The sequence below is a fragment of the Nelumbo lutea genome, chromosome 3 (assembly GCF_056320005.1).
Source record: "Nelumbo lutea isolate HS-2025 chromosome 3, American lotus-T2T, whole genome shotgun sequence".
Lineage (NCBI taxonomy): Eukaryota > Viridiplantae > Streptophyta > Magnoliopsida > Proteales > Nelumbonaceae > Nelumbo > Nelumbo lutea.
Genome location: NC_142686.1, coordinates 93,736,968 through 93,755,523, shown reverse-complemented (window position 1 = coordinate 93,755,523; position 18,556 = coordinate 93,736,968). Strand labels below are relative to the sequence as shown.

Here is an 18,556-nt window from a genome sequence, read left to right as displayed (position 1 = left end):
AAGATGATCATTTTGGATAACTAATCAATCCAACTGTTGGGAAATATTCAATGGAGTGTGAAGATAGGTACGGCCACTATTTAGTTTATTATATTAATTGGTGCAAGTTTAAGATGATAGTTTCTCAACCAATAATGCACTCCATTGATCTGAAGTTTATTTTAACTTTTCCATTAGAAAATAAAGGATTGGTTCTGTTGGTAAATGGAAACACCATTATTGGGTTTGAATCAGCTGCAATAATGAGGATAATGGCACTAGATAGCAAAAACTAGAGTTTGTCTTTGAGGAGAGTTGGAGAGTAGGAATGAGAAATGTAGAGATAGAGGAAGATGGAGAAGAGAAAGGCCAACAACGAGATTATTGGGGCTGTATCCTAGCCATCAGTACTTGTCACATGGACACCATGGTAACTGAGTCCATTTGATGAGTTTGGCCATGTCAGCAACTCTCATTAGGCAAATAGTTAGGTTGTCACACGAAGACCCCAGATGGATAAGCTCCAAACAACTCACACTATAGCACGCGAGACCTTGAAGATTATGAACCTCAACCTCTCTAAGGAAACGATGCACAGGACATGGGGTGTACCCTAGTAGGACATGACACTCGGCTATTTAAAGGCATCTCCCTTCAAAGGTTTGGGTATCTCTTGGCTCACTCTCTTGCTCTCATATCTCCTCCTCAACTCGGATTAGCTAGACCCGATCGACGTCACCACTCTCTATTAACTTGAGCGGCGGAGTGCCTAGGGGATCTTATCCTTGGGAATATGACATTGTCTTGCTTGTAGATTTTCTTGGTGCACAACCTCGTCCTTCCACCTCAGCTTCATCCAAGTTGGCAGGTCTATTTTCTATGTGTCTGCCTTGGTTACAACTCGGATCAAACAACATCAGATTGGCTTCGTCTATGAGAATCGACACAAAAAGCCTTAAGTTACTCTCTTTTCCTATGCACTAGCAATCATGCCTCCTAAGAACACCTTTGACCACTCTAGCACTCAATCCCCATCACAGGGATCCCACTCTCAACATACTTTCCGTCCTTGTGAAGTTTGACAACCAAAGCAAGTGTCCCCCAAAGAGTTCAATGCCTTGTAGACAACAATTGACCGACTTGTTGTGATGATGGAGGCATTGGGGTAGTCTGGACGTAGCTTGCAATCGCACCACTAACTCATTAAGTGCTCACTATGGTCAACCCTCAAGCCAAGGACCCCAAAGGGCACCCAAGAGACCTCCTAAAGCCCAAGGCCGAGTGCAAGCAACCCTAGTCACATCAAAGATCTAACACTCAGGCCTAGAGTCAAGCACACAACGCTCACTTTCCATCCCAACATTCTAGCACCTGGGTCCCAACCAAGGAGTGCCTCGGACCCCAATCACAACACCAATAGCCACAAGCCTCCAGATCGAGTCAAGATCTATTAGAGACTGTCGAACACCACAAAAACTAGTAAAGCATTTCGACCTCGACATTGAAATCAAAGACATGCAGGAGTGGTTGAATAAACTCAAACGAAGTTACCTCAACCAAAATGTTCTTTCTAGTGGAGCTCACCCCACTAAGGAGCCAGTCTTTGTGTAGGGGATCATGGACAAGTAGCCCCTCTATGGGATGGCATCCTCCTCAATTCGATAAGTGCAATGTCACCACCAACCCCATCGATCACCTGGAAAGGTTTAAGGTCACTATGCTCCTCCATGGCACCTCCAAAACCTTACTATGCAAGATCTCCACCTCCACTCTCTAGGGAGCATTTCAGCAATGGTATTCTACAATACCACCGCGGTCCATTAGCACATGGGACTAGTTCGAAGAGAAGTTCCTAGCATAGCTCACCAATAGCTACAACACTAGAAGATGTCAGCCAGTATCATGCAGATTAGGTAGAAAGACGAGGAGTCTCTACGAGAGTACTTGGCAAGGTTTAACACTGAGTCCATCCAAGTTCAAAACCTAGACCAGTCTATGGCCATGGCCGTTTGGTGCATGGCATGCAATCCTCTTGCTTTAGCTTTTTGTTGCTAAAGAAGCCTCTACAGAACATGACTGAGCTCCTTGCACGAGCCCAAAAGCATATCAATGTCGAAGAGGCTCAAACACAATGAACCGAGTTGAGATCGTGATGATTTGATTTGATCATGATGAGAAGAGGTCAAAACATCAACGAGACTACAAGCCAAGGACTCCACCCCCGATCTTCAAGAACTTCACACCCCTCAACATGATGCAGATTCTTAACCATCAGTTTGTTCGATGGTTGGAGAAGTTGAAGTCTCAAGGAAACAAGAGGACTAGGAGCAAGTATGGTGGGTTTCATTGAGACCATGGCCACGACACCAAAGACTATTGAGACCTTCGCAACCACATAGAAGACTTCATCCAGAGAGGGTATTTTGGGGGCTTTGTGGCTGATCATTGAGCTCCTAGAAGAGACAACTTAGGCCATGCTCACACACCCAACAACTGGGGCCCACCTTTATCCAGAGTCATCACTGTCATCTCAGGCAAGGCAACATTCGGAGAGGAGATCCCCTCAAGTGGCACGACTCTAGCCCCAACCAGCCAAACTCCTTGTAACTAATTTTGAGCAATAAAAGTTACTTTTGATGATATGTGTTTTCCATACTACACATACCAAGTCCCCTCCACGATGACCCAACCGAACTCTAACGATTGAGCATGAACACTTGGGATTCCTAGCTCAAGCTAAGCAAACAGAAAATGATGTCCCCACCACTCATAGCTTGAGGACAACTAGTGAAGACCACCCTATGACATCGTAATGGCCTTACAGAGACGAGGACCCATGGCAAGATCCTCGGCCTAGAATTGAGGGAAGAGTTGGCTGAGCACCATGACTGATTCGTTAAGGAGATACTAACCAGCTCCTAAATGACTAGGCACCACTGAGCTCCCTAAGGAACTTGAGAACTTGGAAGTGCCTCAGCCAACTCGGCTTGGGGATTGCCCAAGCAATGAAGTCCAAGACCTTGGTTGACCAAAGACCAAGGTCACACTTCGAACAAGCGAGTAAGGGGGAAGGCTTGAGACCTCGGTGAAGGCCTCAATCATGTAAAGGTCAAGGCCACACTAAAAACATAGTGCAAGTCAATAGTAGAATCTGAAGAGTTGAGGCAAAATAACTTTCATTTATCAGAAAAATTTTTACAAGTATTTTATCTTGACATACCGAACTATATTGAAAAGAAAGAGAAGTAAAAAGGAACCACAAAAGACATTTAGGCTCGTCACATTGAGCCATACAAGACTGACAAAAAGAAACAAATCAAGAGTTACTGGTTTGCTAGACAATCCAACCTAAGTTGATCCTTGGCCTCATAGTCTCACCTGATTTCTCTTCCCTTGGCCTAATCCATTTGAGAAGGCTACTGATCCAAGGGCTGAAGGTCAAGGATGGCCTTGGCCATCTCAAGAAACATGTCTGCCACCTTCTTCTTGCACTGCTCGAATCCAAGGATATATGAGTTGATGGTAATGTCATCCAACTTCCACTAATATTGGGTCAATGCACAAAACTCCCTGACCGTCCAAAACATAGTTTCCTCAATCGCTCGGTCTCAAGACTCCTTAGCTACAAGAGCTTTCTTATCGGCTAAGTCTGTCGTGGCCTTCGCTTTGTCTAGTTCCTTCAAGGCTTGGGCCTTCTTCTCCTTTACCTTCAACTTCACCCTCTCCTTGCCCAGGGTGGCCCTCGTGGCCTCTGTCTTCCTTTCCAAGGTTTCGATAAATTGGGACATAACACGCATTCGATTGACAAGGTGGACCACCAAGCAAGTGCCCTAGCAAGACAAGGTGTCAAACCAAACCAAAAAAAAAGGGAGAAGCAAAGAGATTCTCACCGCCTCAGTCTCTATATGGCCAAGCTCTCTAGAGACCCACTTGTATGGCTGGTTGTCTCCCTACCAACTATTCAGCCATGCCCTCTGTCTCCAAAGTTTCGCTAGGATGAACGTTCCAGATCGACCAGTATACTGTGGCCTCCCCCCCTCCCCCTCCCACTCCGGAAATTGGGGTCTATGCCTCAAGTAGTCAATTGTGAATGGCCATGCTGGGAGAGCACCTCTTCAAAGTCTAGCTCCACCACCTCGCCTTCTATCAACCTAGGCCTCTTTGACTATCGAGGAGTAGCCTCCATGGATCGACATTGCAGAGGAGCCACGCCCAACGACGAAGCCACAACCTAAAAATGCCTCATAATCTCCTTACTGCCGGCCATTTCTATGTCTACTTGGCAAAGAAGGATAGCTAAACACCTGAAGCAAAAAGAGAGAACCATGAGCTCTCACTGAGTCAGAACCGACCAGTCAAGGGTTGCATCAACCCAACTTAAATTAGCATGGAAAATGAGGTGTACTATTGGACATGCACCCTCATGATCCACCTTAAGGCTGCTACCTCTTCCTTTGATAGCTCAGCCTCGGTTGGACACTAGAAGAGCTCGATCTACAGACTTTGTCCAAGCACCTCTTCCTCGACTTTGGAACTAGAGGGCTGGTGTTGGAGCTGTATCCTAGTCATTAGTACTCGTTGTGTGGACACCGTGGTAACTGGGTCCATCTGATGAGTTCAGCTATGTCAACAACTCTAAGTTAGCATCGGGAAAATGATTAGGCTATTACGCAAAGACCTCGGATAGATAAGTTCCAAGACAACTCGCGCCATAGCATGTGAGACCTTCAATGATTTCAGACCTTGGCCTCTTCAGGGAACAATGCACAGGACATGGCGTGTACCCTAGTAGAACATGACACTCAGCTACTTAAAGGCATCTCCCTTCAAAGGTTTGGGTATCTCTTGGTTCACTCTCTTTCTCCCATATCTCCTCCTTAGCATGGACTAGCTCGTCCTCAATAGCTCGACCCGACTAGCATCACCACTCTCTATTCACTTAAGCATGGGAGTGCCTTCCCTCGGGACCTCTTCCTTGGGACTCTAACATTGTCTTGCTTGTAGATTTGCTCAGTGCACAACCTCAACCTTCCACATCGGCTCTGTCCAAGTTGGCAAGACTATCTACTACATGTCCACCTTAGCTACATACCGGATTGGACAACTTCAGAGATATTGTTCACTTTTTATTCAGATATTAAAGAGGGTTCATGAGTTGGATAGATGTTCCATTCGCTGTGAGTGTTTGGGTTTTGATTTTGGAAAGAAGTTGGTTGAGGTTGGAAGTGTGGGAGGAGGATTTTAGTTGAAACCCATCATTATTGTTCAGGTTGCCAGTATAAGAGATTTAAGGTGTTGATATAGTAGAGTCTCTTAGATAAACAATAGAAAAGAAGAGGTTCAAAGGGGGTCTGTAGTAACTCAAGAACAATACTACAAAGAGGTTCAGAGATTAGGGTTTAGATTAGATAGAGAGATAGAGAGTGAGAAAAAGAGGAGAAGGGGAGAGACATTCTTGTTCTGTTCGTGAGGGTTGCTTTTGTTGAATAGCACTTATTGAGAATTACCGACTTGCCGTTAAAAGGCTTCCTCGGTTCATTTCTACAAGGGCAAATCTCTTAACGAACCTTCTAAGTTTTAGGAAATTGATTAACTCTACCCTTACTATTTATAAACTGCCTTAAAATACCACGAAGACTTATGACAATTGACAAAATCCTCCCCTATCATTAACGTTTCATCACAATGTAAACACATAACACTAAGTGATGTATACAATTTTTTTTAAAACTCAATATTGCCCTTTTATGGTCGATTTTGCCCTCCATTATTTTTCAACATTTCAAAATAAAACTCAACATCCACCTTACAAACAAGAACATAGGCCTCAACATTTACTTGGTTGAAGGTCAATAACATAAAAGAGAATTTCTCCACCGTTTCCTGTGATATTGAAGTAGATGGACATGGAGCTAGCTAGAGCTAGGGTGTAATCGAGTAAATCTTGGCCGAACTTTGGCATGTCTCAGCTTGAACTATGTTTTTCGGTTCAAGCTCAGTTCAATTAAATATTTAATGAGCTCAAGTTTGGCTCGAAGTCTCAAAAATAAATATATTTGTATTTTATATATATATATATATGATATATTTATATATAGTATATTCTTATATTATGTATGTATGTATGTATGTATGTATGTATGTATGTATTAATCGAGCCAAGCTCACAAGCTTTTAAGCCAAACTTTTTATTGGTCGAGCTTGAGCTCAAATAACTATTCGAGCTTACTCCAAGGTTTGAACTCGATTCAAGTTCGATCTTAATCAAATTCAAACCAAGCCTAATCGAATTTGAGCCCAAACTATTCGAATAAAGCTCAATTCAATTACAATCTTAGCTAAAGTTAAGATGGCCTCCTCAAAATCTAGTTTTTGGTTGGGAGTTGATCCCTCCTGTTCACCTATTCAGAGGTCTTAGCTGTAATTGAGAAGGGAGATGATCCCATCTAGTGTTTGGGTTGCATATGTTTTAGTTGGACATCTCTATCCGTTGGAAAACTTTGTCAACGGAGAAAGTCTGCCATGAATAGAAGACAAGCAATGTATTATTCTAATGCTTCATTTTGAAAATTTAAAGAATAATGACAGGCAGAATAGTCTTTTCCATCTTTTTCGTTGATGGACGCTAACACCAGGGGCGGGTTTAGTCAATCGTTAGTAACTTGGGGGGAATTTTAAGGCAATTTCTAAAGAGTAGAGGTAAATAAGTTAATTTCCTAAAAATTAGGGGCAATTTAAGAGATTTTCCCTTTCACATTTTTCTACTTAGATGTACATGAAAACTTGTTAATGGAGGGTACACACTTCCTATGGGTTGAATGGTCCTTAGGATGTAAGTTCATTTCACCCAAGATTCCATCACTCAATACGTATGCATAATGTAATAATTTGCATATAGCACATAATACTTTTAATTTAATTTTTTTTTTCAGATTTTTCAGGGGTTAGTCTTAGGTAGGGTTGCAAATGGATTGGATCGAATTCGAATCAAGGTATATCCAAATCCAGTCCAGCATTGTTCATGGCAGATCTGACTAGATTTGACAGGCAAAGATCTGAATTCGAATCCGATCGAGAAGTCGGATCCGATTCAATTTGTTTTCTTTAAAAATTAATAAATTATTAAAAGAAAATTAAAATAAACCAATTTAAATAAAAATACAAGTATTTTTTAATTATTTTCGTCATATATATACATGTTTTTTGTAAAAATATATATATTGGATAGGGGGTGATCCAAATCCAATCCGATCTGAAGATCTGAACAAGGGCGATCCAAATTCAACCAAATAGGATCAGATCTCGGATCCATTTGCATCCCTAGTCCTAGGTCTGCCTATCCCCTAAAAATGATCTAAACCCCAAAACCCCTGTCTTTAGAGTATCGGGGTTTGCTAAATATGCCTGACACGGGGCATGTGGTATCAAAATTTTGAACCTTGTTTTCATCTTGTTTAACATTTGATATGTGCTTCAGTGCTAGGCTGGTCCTGATGACCCTAGTTTGGGGCCGATCTCTAGTGTGCCTGCAACAGAATTAGAGCCCATTTGGGAGGGATTCAATGATGATTGAGTTGCACTGACTGAGCCGCTTCAGAGAAGCTACCAAAAATAGCTTCACAGAAAAGTTGATTTCTCTATGCAGACATATTTCTGGCTTTCTAGGGTTTTTTGCCAAACATGGCTTCACAGCTTGCCATGTGGAGCCTACCTTGCAATGCCAGAAACTGCTGTATGAAAGCCCTTCCAAACGGGCACTAATTAAAGGAAGAATCACATATCAGTTCTAGCTTTTGAGCAAGAGCCCATCTCCATGCCAGAGTTGATGTCATGTACACAGTGCCACAGTGGCACATCTGTTCTACCATTTCTTTGTATGGACAAGATTCCAAGAATAGGTGCAAATTTGTTGCAGACAACCACAGCAAAGAAAATAAAGAATTAGTAATAGTTCTGCATAGAGGTGGAGCTTGGAAGGATCCAATTAATCCAATCTTTTGAGCTTAGGCCTCACTAAGCTCATGTTGGGCTTGAATTAAAGCAATGAGTAGCCCAAGTCTGGTTGTAAGTGCATAAGTAGTTAAGTTGTATATTCATCCTAACTGCCCAGGCCCATACACGCAAAACAAACATACACTATGTGCATCATAAATATGGATGTAATAGATTCTATATTTTTCTTTTTATTAATTTTTAAAATGGAATGTACTCTCTAAATTGAAATATAAAAGTGCAAAAATATTAGGAAGAAAAAACATCAAGCCCACAAACCCTACCAAGCTGAGCCCAGTTTGAGTTTTGTTTGGTCTGGCTCAACCCCTTTTTGGTGCAGAAACAAATGGATAAATTAAAAATTATATTTAATTTAGATTTTTCCTTTTCAGATAATTCCCTTGTATTGATTAGATCTTTATTTAACTTTATTGAATCATAAATCTAAGAAATGTGTTTAAAAGCCCTCCTCTAAAGCAACTTTTTTTTTTGTCACATTCATGCATGATTTATCAGTGTTGTTAGCTAGTCTCTGACAACTTGTGAGAGTTTGAATTTGCTGCTTAAGCTTCAGTAGCTTAAACGACCAAGACATCCAGCTCATAATGTATCTATATAGTGTTAGATGTAGTTCAATCCACTGCATAACTAATATTCTTAGATTACAAGAAGAGTTAGGTCTTCACTCTGGACTTTCTACCACATCTGATAAATCAATGGTGTGGTGAAGAACTCATAGTTTATGTAAGAGGATCTGAGCACCATATTGGGGTTGAAGAGTTAAAACTGTGCAAGGGGCATGACAGTAGGTTGGTGAGAGCTCAAATGAAAAACGTTGTAGAATCATTGCCAGAGCCATCTTTACTACCATCAGTGCAAAATTCTGTCCAATGCAAATTCGAGGGCCCCAACTAAATGGGAAGAAGGTGACTTGATTCTTTGTTGCTTTTGAAACTCCTCCTGCAAATCTCTCTGGTTTGAACTCTTGTGCATCATCACCCCAAAATTCGATACTGTGGTGAAGGAGAATTATTGGCAATGAAAGCTCTACTCCAGGTGGCAAGAAGATTTCCCCTAGTTTGATCTTCTTGTATGTCCACCGAGAAATTCTAAACACTGGTGGATATAATCTTAGAACTTCATACAGAATCATGGTCACCTGCATTGAAGGTCAAATGACATTTCATTAAAATGTGTGTTGGAAAAGTCTTGGCCTTGATTGTTTGCATTGAAATTACATTTGTACTGGTGCAACAGTATGGGAGTGAAAATTCTGGTTTACTTGTTTTGTTTGTCCATAGTGCAGAGGAAGTAAAATAAAAACTGAATCGAAGTAAAGCCTAAAGAAAAAGTAAACCAGAATCTACACTTTCTCATTTACACCCCCATGCATTTGTACTAGCTAGTGCAAATAAAACTGTAAAGTAAAGAAAGTACTCACAATTTTGAGTTGATTTAACTCATTAAAATCTGGCTTATTTTTTCCAAATACTTGTAAGACCTCTTCCCTTGCGCGCAATTGCCATTCAGAGTGCATACTCAACACAAGCATTGTCCATGTGAGCAAAATTGAAGTGGTCTCCCGTCCTGCAAAGTAAAATAGTTTGCACTCCCCGATCACTTCATCGATACTCATACCAACATTCTTTAAATTCCCATGCTCTTGGATCTCTTTAAAATTGAACTCCATTAGCAAACCCAATAAATCATTTGTACAGGCTTCTCCCATTCTCATAGCCTTTTCTCTTTTACTGATGATTCCCTCCAGTAGGGCTCTCACTTCTCTTTCCATTTCTTTCATTCTGTTGTTCCTTTTTGTGGGTAGAAACCTACATAGAAATTCAAGTGATGAATGTAAAGAAACTGTGTGGGAATCAACTTCATGACCTTTATCATATCTGGTGCAACCACTCTTTCACTCAAATAAAGAGATGCAGGATACATCAGCAAAAGATATCTTATCTCACAATCTCACATGTAAAGGCTACTCAAGGTGTAGTCATAAAATTGACTCATTTATACTACATACAAAGAAAATGAATATAGAAGTAATATTCTCATTTATTAATCTGAATGATCCTTTATTTGACTTGACTTTGAGCAATATCCTTATCAAGAAAGTATGGAACTGTAAGTTACAGTATCATTGAGCTTAGTTGAATATCTTAATCCTATCTCTCTCCCCCCTCTTCCCTCTTTAATTCTTTGTTGAGAAAAATGTACTCCCCCTAATGATCCTTCTTCTTACCATTGAATCTATAAATTTGTCTGCATGTAGAACATATCCACAATGCTAGTGGTCATTATAGAAAATATGGGGATTAGTTTTTGCTGCTTCTCAGCAATCAACAAAGCTTTAAGAAATTTTGTAATCCAATACATTAATTAAATGCAACAATACCAGAACCAGAAGAGTTCACTATTAATGAAGCTAGAGTTTGTATAATGAAAAAATAAGTTGAACCCTATTAATGCTTTCCCTACCTGAGACCCGGGATATGAATGGACATAGCATCCTGCATAATAAGGCTGGCCTGTTCTTCTTGAATTTGAAAAATTCGTCTCCCTTCTTCATAGCTGCTACCAAATGCTGCCCTAGATATGATATCTCCAGATAAATTTTTGAGTTCAGGCCATATATCCATTTCATATGACCCTTCTGATGGAACCAATTTTTCCCATCTTGTTATCAGATCACAACAACTAATAGAAAACACTGGTAACAGCCGCTGTACCCAATTCCAAGGAAGAAAAACAGAAGTGATCATTGTTGTAGTAGCAAAAGATTAACAATATAACAAAGTCATGGGAGAAGAAATTATGGTAATGTCTATAGTGTATTTCCTTCCCTTTCCCTGTAAGAAAATGTGTGGATCCATAGCTGCATGTAAACAGGATAGAGAATAGAAAACAACCTTTAGCTTATCTAGATGGAAAGCAGGGTTAATGATCCTTCTATGCTTAACCCATTTTTCTCCCTCATAGCTTACAAGTCCACTTGCTAACGACCTTGCAAAAGGATTTGGTTTGGACCTCTCAAAGTGTCCAAACTTGTAAAGCAGAATATCCTTTATCAGTTCTGGGTCTGTAATATAAATCCTAGGAGTTCTCCCAGACCACGATACTGACATTTTACCTGCATTTTTCAACCAGTTGTGTAAGCTAGAGCAGATGAAAAGAAATCATCTTTAGAATCCATACTTTACAAGGAAGAATAGATAACTCGTGTCTTGTAGAAACTACTCATTTAAGAGAAATTTTATAAATACATGTAGAAATTCCAAATTTTTTAATTAACCAGAGAAACAGAAGGAATTGAGCCAAAATATTGTTTAAATGTAAGCCAGGGTGCAACTGTGAAAAGGATGAAAATTGCCACGTCAGCAAAAACAATTTTTGGAAAAATGATAACTGGAAAACATTTTTTTCTGATGTAGCACATCAGAGACGCTTCATTAACTATGGGGATATTCACCAGTATGCATGATTTTGTTTGAAAAGATGACAACTGCCACATCAGTAATAAAACAATTGTTGATTTCTAATGTGGCAGCATGCATATTGGGAAATACCCCCAGAAGTTTCTCTGATTTGTTGTCCTTATCATAGTTGTGTTGACAAAAATGCCCACTCGAGAGTCTACTGGACCAGATGGCCATGGTTCCTGTCAAAAGATGAATCTTAGTTCTTGGTTATCCTCCACCTAGGAGATTCAGATGTTAGTTCCTGTCAAAAGGATTCTAACTCGACAGTCAATGCCTGGAGTTAATCTTCATCATCTACCCTATAAATATCAAAGTTTATAGGGTAGATGATGAAGATTAACTCCAGGCATTGACTGTCGAGTTAGAATCCTTTCCTCGTGTTTCCTGGGATTATTCAATCCATCTGGGACCAATCTATCACTCAGAACACAGACCTGCAAGCTAAAATGAACAGACATCAAACTTATCAACTAATTAGAGCAACCAAAGATATGAAATACAAGTAATTTTTGCAAAAACATACCATAATTCTGGATGGTCTGAAGAACAAAGGGTGCAACTCTTGGGGCGATGTTGTGGGAGAGATTCATGGGCTTGGATAGTGCTTCTTTCCTCAACCTCGATTCATCCTTCAGATTCCCAACCAGAAGTTTGTAGGGAGGCCCCTTGATGCCTTGCTCTTTCAAATACCTCTCCAGCTTCATGGGCCTCCACCATATCAAATACAACATCCTCCACACCCATGACAGTATCAAAATACACAAGATTACAGTTGCAGAGATGAACACAAATTCTCCCATACCTTCAACTTGTTTTGAAGAATAGGAGAGAGAGAGAGAGAGAGAGGGGGATGGTCCTGCCAGTTTAGTGGTTATCTCTATAGACAAACAAACAAAATAAGTAAAATAAATTATTAATGCATGGTTTCACAGTGTCCTAGCTTTTCTTTCACGTTTCTCTATTATTTTAGTGGATTGGGGACCATGACAACTAATATATGTCTGCCAACAAATCAGAGGTATAACAGTGAAGGTAGCCCATTCACTGAAATGGTTAAACCAGCAAAGCAACCATTTCACAAATAGATGGATGTAGGTATAAATATAAAGTATTCTATAATTCTATTTTAACTCTCTCTAGAGTCTAGATAAGTGTCTCTACTCAAGTGTGGAAGTCAAAATCTAAGAACAGAATAAGAATTTAACTACATATAAAAACACATTAAAACCAGCACTATAGACTTTGAATTGGATTCCATAAGCCACTATAACATGGGATATATATTACCTTTTTTGCGCTAAAAACTAGCATTTCTTTAGATCATAAAACACTGATTTGAGAACATTCAAGCAAAAAACTAGACTAAATGGCAGCTTTTGCTCATGTGTTGATCTGTATTTTATACCCCTGATATCTAATTAAAATAAGATTTCAAATAATTACAAAAGCAAACAATCAAATAATAGAAGGGTTGAATGGTTTGTACCATTAGTGTAGATATGAATGAGTATAGAAGAATATATAATGGCTAAATTTGTAAAACTTGTTTTATTCAAACACTTTTGTGGTTTATCAATAGGTCTATAATCGGATCAGATGTACATATATCCAAGTTTGATTCCATAATGAAAACCACCCATCCGAATTCGATCCGAACTCCGATCTGATGCATAAGAAATAAATCTGAGTTCGAGTTCGACCGGATGTATCAGATATCGGATTCCACCTGAGTTCGACATAATTAAACAAAAAAATATATATGAGAAGAGAAACAAAATTCAAAATTCAAGAAGAGAGATTGTAACAGATGATTGTTGTTTCTAAATGTTAAAGTGAACGGGAAAACAGCCTTTCCTCCCTCTCCCTAAAAACGGAACTTTCATCAATGGCTACGGATCATGAAGAAAAGAACTAATAGAGATTTGTATTCCATGGTTGGATCTGTTGAAACTGAGAGCAGGGCAGGCAATCGATGGTTTATTAGATCATTAGGCTGTGTTTGGTTGCTGTGCAATTTTATTTGCACTAATACAAATGCGCATGGGAGTGCAAATGAAAAAAAAATGCAAATTCTCGTTTAATTTTATTTTAGGCTTTAATTTATTATGTTTTGTGTCTTAATTTACTTCTTTTGTACTGCAATCAAACAAAATAGGGAAAATTTATGATGCGGAAAATGTATTGTATAGGAAGAGTTTTGACCAATCAAAACCCACCCATTAATTTTGATGAATAACACCTGATTGGCTACCAGGCTTATAATTCCAGTTGACTGGTTAGAAGTTTTTCAAATATCATATCTTTTTATATCATAGTCGAACCCAACAAAATAAGCTAAAATTTGAAACAAAAATAGGTCAAAATTTATACTCAAATCATTTGCATTGCCATAATTTTGCATTAGTGCATATCTATTTGTAGAGGTGTAAAGTGGGTCGTGTTGGGCCGATATGACACAGCCTGTGGGTGGCCCGCACAAAGTGCAAGTCGTATCGTACTAGCCCATAGGCCGTTACAGACCATGTTGCCCTCCCCTATGAAAATTTTGGGGGTCGGCCCAACACGGCCCACGGCCCAGGCCCGTTTGGGCCCGTGCCGTGCCACGGGCTGTAGGTCGTGCCGGGCTGGGCTACAGGGCGGGCCTTGGGCCTGGGCCGAACCGGGCTAGACTGAATGGATATGGATATGGTTATGGATTACGAATTTATGATTGCCCAAAAAAATAAATAAATAATAAAAGTATAAAACAATTCAAATAGGAATTTTATTTCATTTAAATTTGAATGAATAATGATATAAATTACAAAGTATACAAATATTGAAATATACAATGGTTGGATACTTCATACTTCATACTTGGATGATTGAAATATGGGCCAAGTGAGGCCCGCTACAGGCCCTACGTGTCATGGTGTGGGCTGGGTCGTGCTGGCACACGGGTTACGGGTGGCACTGCACCAATAGTCGTGTCATGCTATTCCGGCTTGAGGACTATGAACCCTCGGCCCAACACAGCACAGACCATTGTGCCAGGCCTAGTACGGCCCGTGGGCTATCGTGTCAGGCCGGTCCAATTTCATGCCAGACTACGGGCAACCTGGCCCAATTTACACCTCTATTTATTTGCATTGCAACCAAACACTGCCTTTAGGTTCCTAGTTTTAACCCGTTTGGTTGTTTTGTCATTTATATTTTGCAATGAGTAATTAGAATAGGCCCCAAGTTGAGAGTTATAGGTTGTCCATAAATATATTATTTATAATATATTAAAACTAATAACAGAATAATTCAAGTCGGATTTTTATCGGATCGAGTGCATCTCCATCCAAAATTTATCTGAATTTTAATTGGATTCTTTCCATTCCATTAGAATCCGATTCAATAATCCATATAGTTCATCCGATTCCGAGATAATTGGATCAGATGTCGGACCATGGAGTTTCGGGTAATGTTAACATGCCTATTTATCAATAAAAGAAAATATCCTGTTTCTCCTAGAAAAAAAAACAACTAAAAAAAATAAATTATAAAGATAAATGTAGAATATAAAATAAATATAGATAGATGTAGAACACAAAACAGATTACAATGTTGTAATTTTTGCCTCTTCATATGTTTATAAAATCTTTTTAAGTTTTTTCTTGCCTTGTGTGTAAGGTGAATGGGTGGCCATCTTAGATTTTTACTGATATGAAACATGCATTCAGGTATTTAGATTATATATTAGGGAATTTTACATCGAAATAAGCCAATTAGGTTAAAAACAAGGATGAAATTCTTAGGAAAATCATCAATCAATTTGACGGTTAGAGGTGATCCAATTAATCAAGTTGGATTTTGGTCCAATAGATGAGTTCGAATCTGCTCCTCACAGGGCACGCCTCACACCGATCTCATAACATGTTCATACTGTGCATCTGAAACGTCTTCATACTTGAATATATTTATTCATGGGAAGATGTTCCTAATGCATGATTGAAACGTGTTGTGAGGTCAGTATGAGGCGCACTCTGTGAAGAGCAGATCTCAACTCCCAATAGATCCCTACATTAAGTCTACAAATATACAACAATCATTTTAAAAATATTTTCTACTAGTGTATTATTATCATATAAGCCTAGTCCCAACTATATGAATGAGATACATGAATCCCACTTTACCATTTCAATTTGTATAATACCATAGCCATTGTTAAATTATTGGCGTTAAAAAAATTTCTTACTACTTCAATCTTTCTTGATCTGCCCCTTGCGCTTAAATCTTTTCCACTTGCCTAAAATAAATTAGGTGCACATCACCATCCTTTTCATGGTACAAGCACTAAAAAATGGCATAATACACCATATTGATTGCCTCAACCACAATATTTTCCTTGGCTTAATAAACCTAATAGTATTTATAGAGATATGTTTCATGGTGTCACTATCAATATATACTACAAATTAAGCACTTTACATTGGTCTCTCTTTTATTATAAGGGAAGAAATGTAATTTAAATAACCACTTTTCTTATTTAAAACTCTCTCATTAAGTATCATATATTCATATTTAAGGTATTAACTTCCGTTAAATTCATTGAATCCTATTCTTGACTAGAATACTCATATCTTTGAATTTAGTCTCTCTAATTATAAAGGCACAAAATGTAATTTGAACTACTAGATTTTTCCTCAATCAATTCCTTTTCATTAAGTCTTATATTTATGGTATTAACTCTCAGTCTTTCATTGAATATTGTATTAATTGACCATATTAATAATATAGTTATGACAAAGAATAATTGTTTATATTGATAGTAGAAATAAAATACTGATTTAAAATCAACCCAAAAAATAGAATTCTTTTCCTGTGCATGTCCAACTAATAATCCAACCTTTTTAGGTCAAATATATAAATCTTTATTATCATAATTAAATAATAATAAAATTTTAATTTTTCAAAGGCAGAGTAATAAACCCAACTTTAATTTCAACCATTAAAGAGTTTGCTATCTCAAGAGACAGAAATCACCTACTTTAGTTGTTATCAAAATACCCTTAAATTAGAATTTACACTAAATTATGCTGCAAACAAACAAACCATGCCAAAGTACCCTACTTCTGATAATTTAATTACAGGTTAAAATACAAAAATCTCCCCTCAAGTTTCTGATAATCATAAAAACCTCCCCTATATTTTTACTTTAACAAAAACCTTTCATAAATTAAAAAAAAAAAAAAAAAAAACTCAACAAAAACCTTCCTACTCTCACTGATCCAAACGGAAAACGTTAAACCCATGCATCAAGTGTTTTTAAATACCCATTTTACCCTTTTTAAATTAGTTAATGTGTTTCTTGTCTTTTGACACAACTAGTGCTGGCCTCACTCAGCTTTTCTTGCTCCCTCTCACCACCTTCAATTCCGACCACTCTAGGGCCCTTGATCTGGTCCAGGGACAGCTTGGCCAAGGAGATTGTAAGGACACCATCCTCCAGCTTGGCCTTCACCGACTCTAAACATTTTCTGTTAGCTGGAACTACCTCCAGAACTTGTGAAGATGTGCACTTATAAGAGTTTTCTGTCACGAATTGTTGGAAGTGCCTCCAAAACTTGCGAAGATGTGCAATTGTAAGAGTTTTCTGTCACGAACTGTCGGAACTGCCTCCAGAATCTACACATGTGGCTTTAAAAAATTGACAGTAATAGCCAATTCCGATGAAGTTTCATTAACTTTCCTAGAAAACTACAGGTTTCGCCGAACACTGATCGCTTCCAATGAAAATGAATTCAATGAACCTTGAAGAGAAAAAGAGATGAGCCTCTGACGACGATTAGCCGATGAGTATTCTTTATGTTCTCTTTCACTAATGGCCTTTACGTTATTATTTCAGACGAATTATGGGACACCCAATTCCTTGTTGTCCAGTCATCCCTTTTTTCTCTTATGTTCAGTATCTTCTTCTTTTGCATTTTCAACCCCAGGAGTTATTTGAATAGATGTTCCTCTCTATCGGTCGAAGATTTTGCTTCAAATTAACGTTCTTATCTCCCCTAACAAATGGTTCATCTGTGGGTTCTACCCGGTGGCGGGCACAAACCATACAACTTCTCAATCTGGTATACCAACTTAATGGACAAGACTATTGTATGGATGGCCAACCGAGATAGACCCGTCAATGATCATCGATCCAAAGTTTCGCTGCATAGGGATGGGAAAATGGTGCTTACCAATGCTTACGGCTTAATTATCTCTTCCATTAACACATCCGATGTTGATGCTTTCCGATTCCCGGTACCCGTCCAATGATGATACTAAGAATTTCGTTCAGCAACAGGAGGAAGCATGGTGGAGAGGTAGGGGAATAAAATAAAAGAGAAAGAAATGCTAGAGAGGGGGAGATGAAAAAAAGAAATGTAAAGATAATGAAGAAAAAGGTAAGAGGGAGTCTAGAGATTCAAACTAGTCGACGGATGAAAAACAGAGGATTGATTGGTAGAAGCAAAGAGGTGGATCGCTTCAGGTTACAAATGGAAGGAATTGAGGGAAGAAGAAAAAGAGGGGAGAGAGAGAGAATGATTGAGAAAAATGAGGTGGTCATAGTAACTCAGCCACTACTGCTGTTCAAATAGATGAAATTGGTAACCGACGGGGTATTTGCAGTGACAGAAGACGATGTGGGATGAGGAGTACTCAAAACTATTTTGTTTGGATTATTCAATTACAAAACGCAACTGATGTGACCAAATAATTTACTTTACTAAAATAAAGAACAGCGTTCAGGAATTTTCACATGGCAGCTTAAATGGTGGTCCAACCAGGCGCGAAGGCGATAGATGGTGTTTTGTCGCCTACTCGCTTAAGCGGACATTTAGGCTTTAAGTAAAATTATATATTATTTCTAGATTTTATATTCATCTTTCCTTAATAATTATTCATAATTTTTATAAAAGAAATATAAATTTCATGTTTAAGTCTAGAGAATCAATATTTTATGAGAAAAAAAAAGAATAAAGGAAAGAAAATTCAAAAAATATAAGGGATGCATCCCTACTTTGTTATTGGAAAGAAGAAAAGAAAATGTGGAAGAAGAAAATCTGTTGATTATACAAAATTTTATG

General features: G+C 38.6%; 1 protein-coding gene across 1 annotated transcript; it reads right to left on the bottom strand.

Annotated features, from left to right (window-relative positions):
- Positions 1-8,526: 8,526 nt before the first annotated feature.
- LOC148866931 (cytochrome P450 CYP72A616-like) lies at positions 8,527-13,326 on the bottom strand. Its single transcript, XM_088981218.1, has 5 exons — positions 11,980-13,326; positions 10,887-11,107; positions 10,456-10,700; positions 9,413-9,800; positions 8,527-9,130 (listed from the first exon to the last, which is right to left on the bottom strand). Exons 1-5 carry the CDS (start codon positions 12,254-12,256, stop codon positions 8,705-8,707), a joined length of 1,557 nt encoding a protein of 518 aa, XP_088837344.1. The 5' UTR covers positions 12,257-13,326; the 3' UTR covers positions 8,527-8,704.
- Positions 13,327-18,556: the final 5,230 nt, after the last annotated feature.

Excerpts from the sequence above, each read along its gene's own strand:
- LOC148866931 (XM_088981218.1), bottom strand. The coding sequence starts at position 12,256 with ATGGGAGAATTTGTGTTCATCTCTGCAACTGTAATCTTGTGTATTTTG. Across the intron at positions 11,108-11,979 it reads TCAGACCATCCAGAATTATG|GTAAAATGTCAGTATCGTGG; the intron begins GTATGTTTTTGC and ends TGAAAAATGCAG. Across the intron at positions 9,131-9,412 it reads AGTTAAATCAACTCAAAATT|GTGACCATGATTCTGTATGA; the intron begins GTGAGTACTTTC and ends CCTTCAATGCAG.